Source organism: Larus michahellis, chromosome 6, assembly GCF_964199755.1.
Source record: "Larus michahellis chromosome 6, bLarMic1.1, whole genome shotgun sequence".
NCBI classification, from domain to species: domain Eukaryota; kingdom Metazoa; phylum Chordata; class Aves; order Charadriiformes; family Laridae; genus Larus; species Larus michahellis.
The window spans coordinates 68,790,194-68,796,362 of NC_133901.1; the positions used below are offsets into that span (position 1 = coordinate 68,790,194).

The 6,169-nt window shown below is 43.1% G+C and overlaps 1 protein-coding gene across 1 annotated transcript; it reads right to left on the minus strand.

The window, feature by feature from the left end:
* Positions 1–327: 327 nt before the first annotated feature.
* On the minus strand, positions 328–5,573 carry C6H10orf88 (chromosome 6 C10orf88 homolog). Its single transcript, XM_074590404.1, has 6 exons — positions 5,320–5,573; positions 4,981–5,184; positions 3,918–3,990; positions 3,138–3,344; positions 1,908–2,374; positions 328–880 (listed from the first exon to the last, which is right to left on the minus strand). Exons 1-6 carry the CDS (start codon positions 5,496–5,498, stop codon positions 652–654), a joined length of 1,359 nt encoding a protein of 452 aa, XP_074446505.1. The 5' UTR covers positions 5,499–5,573; the 3' UTR covers positions 328–651.
* Positions 5,574–6,169: the final 596 nt, after the last annotated feature.

A 6,169-nucleotide genomic window follows, 5' to 3' on the forward strand; every position in this document is an offset into this window, starting at 1 on the left:
ACAAAATATGACAGCCTTGTTTTAGCTATCACTTAAGGAGCCTGGATCCCTAACTTAGGTGTCTGTACAGCCAGTAACACTTTCAAAGAACCCAGGCTGGGGTTCAAGTGAGCCTGTCTCTCTAAACCTGACTCCTTAAACAGTCTGAGTTAAGCAATGCCAGTATCACCCTTCCTCCTACAGATGGAGTAACAGATATCTTCAACAGCAATGCCATTAAAATAAACCAAAAGCACAAAGAAACTACATTCTGTTCTACTGGTAACACGTTACACATCAAAAATCAAGACAACGAAATTGAGAACTGATTACATGTAGGTAAAAAGATAAGCTGTAACTCAGTTTATTTAGAGTACTTCTCCATTGTTCAAACTGAAACTGGGAAACTGTGTTTCATACGGCTTTTAGCAATCCTCTTTAAATAAATAAGCCACAAAGGGCATACAAAATTCTTATATTTAGGAAAAAACACACATTTTAAAGATCTTTCATAAAACTAACAACTGTGTACAATAGTGGATAGAATTACAGTAACAAAATGCAAGTCAACAACACGGAAGGTCTTTACAGTTACAACTCCATAAATACTAAGCTTTGTAAAGTATAATTGCCCTTAAAGCACTTACATTGAAGTCCTATATCTATATACATCTATCTCTCTCCATTAGAGAACCCTTCGTTAGAATCATAGTGTGCTTGTGAAATTTTGTTTGGCTTTGAGTTCTGAACCAAGTCCATTAAGAGAACCATTTTATTATCTATATGTGTCTGAAGAGCCTGGATTTGGCGATCAATATAGTCCATTAGTTTTTTCTCCATCAGATCCATATTTTTTGAGATGATCTTTTCCAAATAGGAACAAATAGGCTGTTGTTCTACTCTGTGAAAAGAGCAAATATAAGAGTAAGTATAACCTATTTCTTAATGACAAGGATTAGAGATCTGGGCACTTCAACTTCATTTAAATATAAAATCTCATTTATTAGACAATAAACTTCGGAAAGTATTAGATTTTTAGCGCAAGTAAAATACCTTGCTTCCCTGCCACATTTTAAATCTCAGAAATTTTTTCTAAACATGCTAGGGTATATAGTCATCTTCTTTCAACCTTATTTTTTCAAGGGCTCAATTATGCATTAGACAGCTTTGTTATGTGTAACAAAACCCACACAACAGTATACACAGAGTTCAAATTCTGTCAGTATGGCAGGCTTTATTCTTCTCACCTAAAGTGTTTCAAGAGTTATATAAACTATGCAATTCTTTATTTTTTGCATCTGCATTCTTCAAAAATACTGCACTTTCCCAGGAGCTGGAGATATTCAGGCTCTATTAGAACCCAGAATCCTATGCAACATTCCTACCTCTCACCATTTCCACTATTGTTCCTTAGGTATCAAACTGGGTGCACTACTACTACTATTACAAAGTTTGCATTGTAAATGCCAACAAATGAGGTGGGATAGGAAAGATCGGTGGGAAGAGATACACTGAGTACAGCAGAAAGATTGCAGCACCTAATGCAAAAAGAGGAAGAGGTACGAATTTAGGAGGTAGAAGTAGTCAAAATGAAAACGTAGCAACGGATGAGTAAGAGAAACTAAATGTATAGGAAATGGGAGAAAGACCATACTTTTTTTTGAAATCATAAAAGGTGAAAGGGAGGCAAAAGATACAAGCAGTTTAGTAACAACAAATGATCCTGTGATTTCTTCTGAAAAAAATTCCTATATTCAAGCAGTTCATCTGAAAAATTCATTGCCAGTCTTCAAAACCACGTATTTTAAGATTCACTACTGCTGTTAATGAGAACAAAATGCTTACATTATGTATTCTGTTTATGTTTTAAACTTGTCAATAAATACAGTCAAACTATTATTTCAATAAGTGTACAAAATTTAACTTACCCAACACACTGAATGCCTTCCTCTTTAGTTGCTGCACTTTTACCAAAATGCCTATCGCCATCTTTTAGCCGAAGATGATTTACCTGACTACATAAGTTTTGAAGAAAAGGAAGAAGCACCTGTGGATTAGCTACGTTTGGGGTTTCGCTCGCCTGTTCCTGCGCATGCAAAGATCCCATGACTTTAAAATAATTTCTGAGGTCAACTGTATTTTGCTGGATAGTAAGTCTTTCAGAATCAAAAGTACTCCCTCTTTCAGGTACCTGCGTGTTCAGATCACGACTTTTTAAGTCTTCATATACTGTTTCACTTGTTAAATGATTTTTAGCAGACAAAGGTTCACTGGCTGATTGATCTAGTGATGTCTGAATAGCTGCACTGTGCGACCCATCTATTGCATGGTCACCTCCAAAGTCTGAATTTTTCCCAAAGATCCAATTAAGTTTGTCTCCAAGAGGTAAATTGTTCTGATGGGAAGAAAAACAATACGACTAAGTATTAAAACATACTGGAAATTATACAACAGTAACAATATTTTATAACTCAGCATTCTACTAGCGTGATGTAGAGATTTTAAAAGTAGTTCCGAATTACATTCTTAAGGAAAAGCACAGGCAAAGATTTTCCCTGCACATATTATGTGTTAATTACCTTGTTAGTCTCTAAGTAGCAGAAGTTTTACTGACTTCATTTTTACCATGCTATGTCCCCGAGACTGAGCATTAACGAAATGAGATGGATTCAGAATTCTGCTGAAATAGCCTACTTTGCAGGATTAGGATCTAAATCAAATAAATGCTCTGTAAGAGCGCATTCCCCTTAGTTGAAGGTAACGTGTTTTTAATAACCATAAAGGAGACAAACCAGCCCATCTATCTACACCCAAAACATTACAGGGAACATGCCCACCATCCTTGACAATCAGTGACAACAGAAAGAAACAAAGGAGAGTAGGGTGGCAGTGAAGTTTAAAATGATGATGATACAGGGTTCTTAACTCTGTACTTGGTGTATGCACAGTGATTCCTTGAGTACACAATCTTTATTCACTACACGCATTTAAGGGTGGAAATAGCTGAACCAGTATTAAAATGGCAGAAAATGTGGGGTTAAAAAAAGAAAAATCAAAAATCTTTTTCACCAGATCAGTTCAGAACATGCTTAACTGTTACAGAAGGTAAGCTCACAGATCAGTACTACTTATGCTTACGGAAAAGCACAGTGACTTACTTTCTGCTGACATCGGACCATGTCCATGAGTTGCTGAGCACCTGGAGACAACTTAGATCCCATAGATTCCATTATAGTTTGCACTCTGTCTAGATCTATGCTTAAGCCTAGTGAAGGAAAATCAGTTGCTAGTTTTGCAGACACTGTTTTCACTTGTACAATTATTTTACTGATGAGTACTCTTTGTTTCTCACCAATGGAGAGCAGCTATTGCAAGAGGGGAAAAAAAATATTTTGGTTAGGAAAAAAATAGTTTCATGTTTACTTTGAATGTATGGGACAATGCATTATTCTTTGAGACTTGGGAAAAACAATGATGAACTCTTTTCCAGAGAAATTCTCCTTGCTATTACTCTTCAGAAAATTCTGACTGAAACAGAGGTGCCTGCGTAACCCAAAGATAAATCAGGCCTCGATCTTCTTAACACTTAAAAGCAGTGGCCATATAGATTCTCATAAGATTATTTAACTGCATCATAGTTAGCAGTTCTAATTACATAGCGACTATTGATTATCTGCAGTTTAACTGGTTTATGAAGTTTTTTCCTCTAAGACTATGTTATATCTCTCATATAAATAAGTCTTCATAAAAAGAAAGCTGATACAAATACAAAAGGATAAACCTGCTATCAAGACACAATACCACCCAACAGACTTTTAAGTGATTATTGGTTTTATACACTTCATCACTTCATATAATTTGACTACAAGCAAGACAATTTAGTCAATTAAGTGATTAAAAAGACAATGAATAATAAAGCAATTCTGTTAACTCCCTACCTTAATTCTGCAGGAGGATGCAGGGCATTCAAACTTAAGGTATTTTCTGTATAAAGTAACCTTTTCAGTTTCACTAGAAAAATAAAATAAACAAGCAGTGACATCAGAACACAAAGTACTTTTTTTTCTTTAGTAGAAATACTCTATATCAATAAATATTTAGATAAGAAGCAAAACTGACTGGAACATATTTCTAATGTCGTATAGCAGTTTTAATGCTTATATGCAACTTGTATTGAATTTTATTTGATATATATGTAAAAAAGGATTTGTATGTGTACGTACATTATCTACTAGAGAAGCTTTTGAGGTTCAGTACGTTATTCACACATCTTCCCTGAGGCTCTGAGTCGGCTGTTTTATTTAGCTAATTAAGCAGCGGATGTGCCATGTAATGACTTAAAAACAAAAGAGAAAACATTGCTTTAATTCCCCTGGAAAAGCATGGAAGGAAGTATTGAAGGGGAAAATAAATCCTTCTTTTTTAATTTTCTCTCTTGTTCTTAAAAGTGTGAAATGACTACGTATTAAAGAGACAAGAGATCTGGTAAAGATCAGCTAAAAAAGACCTGCTGAATGAGTCGAGCAGATCTGTTGTCCAGAAAGATTAAAGGATACACAGAAAAGCTGCGCTTGTCCTAACTCCTTCTGCAGTCTTACACTACAGAATTTCAAAGTAGCACTTTATAACTTACTGAATTAAACGTTTCACTAATTCCAAAAGAACAAAAAGGTAACTAGCACAACTGCAGCCTTCTATCTTTACCAAGGAGGCAGCATTTGTGCAGGCCACCAGTAAGTGTGCGGGGAACACCAGGGCTACCCCAGGCGACTGCGGTGCCTACGCCCATCCACCAGTATCGCACAGACCTTCAGGAAACACCGAACTGGGTGGCTGGCGTGGTGCAGGCATCAGGTCTTTACAAGCAGCAGCACCTTACGGATACACAGACAGCGACGTTGCCATAAGAGAACGACCAAGCGGTGTCGGGAACCCAGGACCAAACACCCTCCCACACCCCGACACCCGCCCACTCCAGGCACCCCCGCGGCCGCCACTCACCCCGGGGCCCGGGCGGCGCCCAGGCTCTCTCCCCGGCCGGTCCCGCAGTACTCCTCGCCCACGTACACCTCCATATTCCGGGCTTCGCTCAGGATACCGACGGAGACCATCTCCCCGGCGCCGGCCGGCCGGCACTCCAGCTGCAGCATGCAGGGGGCCTGGCCCCCGCCGGCCGCCCGCCTCTCTACCACCACGGCCTCGGTGCTGCGGGTGGGAAGCGCCAGGGATGCGTTGTCTCGCCAGGCCCGCTCCCGCCCTGCCGCCCGCCCCGGCACCCCCTAACGCCTGAGGGGAGCCGGCTTGGCCCCCAGGGTCCCCCTCCACCGCCGCCGCCCTCACCTCGCCTCGCCGCCGCCCGCGTCCCCCCGCAGGCAGAGCGCCCGGGACAGGCCGTCTGGCGGCACGCAGGGCCAGGAGCACCCCACCGCCACAGTGCACGGCTCCCGCGGGCCGCCGGGCGGCTCGGCCGTCACCGCATCCTCCTCCTCCTCCGCCACCGCCGCGCAGCCACTCGCCATCGTAAGGCCGCGGGCGGGAACCGAGCGGCGGCGGCTGCCGTGCACCGCCGAGCCTCAGCGGCGCCTGCGCAAGGCGGCGGGGCGGGGGGAGCTCTGCGCATGCGCCCCGCCCTGCGGCGGGAACCCCGCCTGAGGTACCGCCTGCAGCCCGGGCCGGCGGCGGCGGGCGGCCGGTGGGTGCGCCCCGGGGTCGCTAATGGGTGTCCTCCCCCGCCCGGAGCCTGCTCTCCAGGCCCTCAGGGGTGTCAGCGGGTGCGGGCTGAGCCGATTCCCCTCGCTCACCCGCCTGCCGCGGGGAGCAAGGGCCGGCAGGGACGGGGGCGGCCAGTCATGGGGCAGCCTCATTGCTGCACAGCAGGTGTTAAAATTAACACCCACAGCGTGGGGAAATACCAGTATTGGTCCTTTTTCTAATAAAATAAAGCTCTGTCGGAGAGATGGAAGAGCCTTAAAAGCATGTCAGTGCCAGATAACTTGATGAAATAGGAAAATTGGCAGCAACGCAAGTCTCTCTTCCGAGTTAGGTTGCAAGGGACCTTTAAGATCATTGAGTCCAACCATCAACCTAACACTGACAAAACCACTAAACCATGTCCCTCAGCACCACGTCTGCCCGGCTTTTAAATACCTCCAGGGATGGTGATTCCACCACTTCCCTGGGCAGCCTGTTC

Bases quoted from the DNA above. Each gene is read 5' to 3' on its own strand.
- C6H10orf88 (XM_074590404.1), bottom strand. From the start codon at position 5,498: ATGGCGAGTGGCTGCGCGGCGGTGGCGGAGGAGGAGGAGGATGCGGTG. The intron at 3,345-3,917 runs GTAGGGAGTTAA...CTCTTGCAATAG, and splicing joins CATCCTCCTGCAGAATTAAG to CTGCTCTCCATTGGTGAGAA. The intron at 881-1,907 runs GTAAGTTAAATT...CTCTTTTCACAG, and splicing joins GAAGGCATTCAGTGTGTTGG to AGTAGAACAACAGCCTATTT.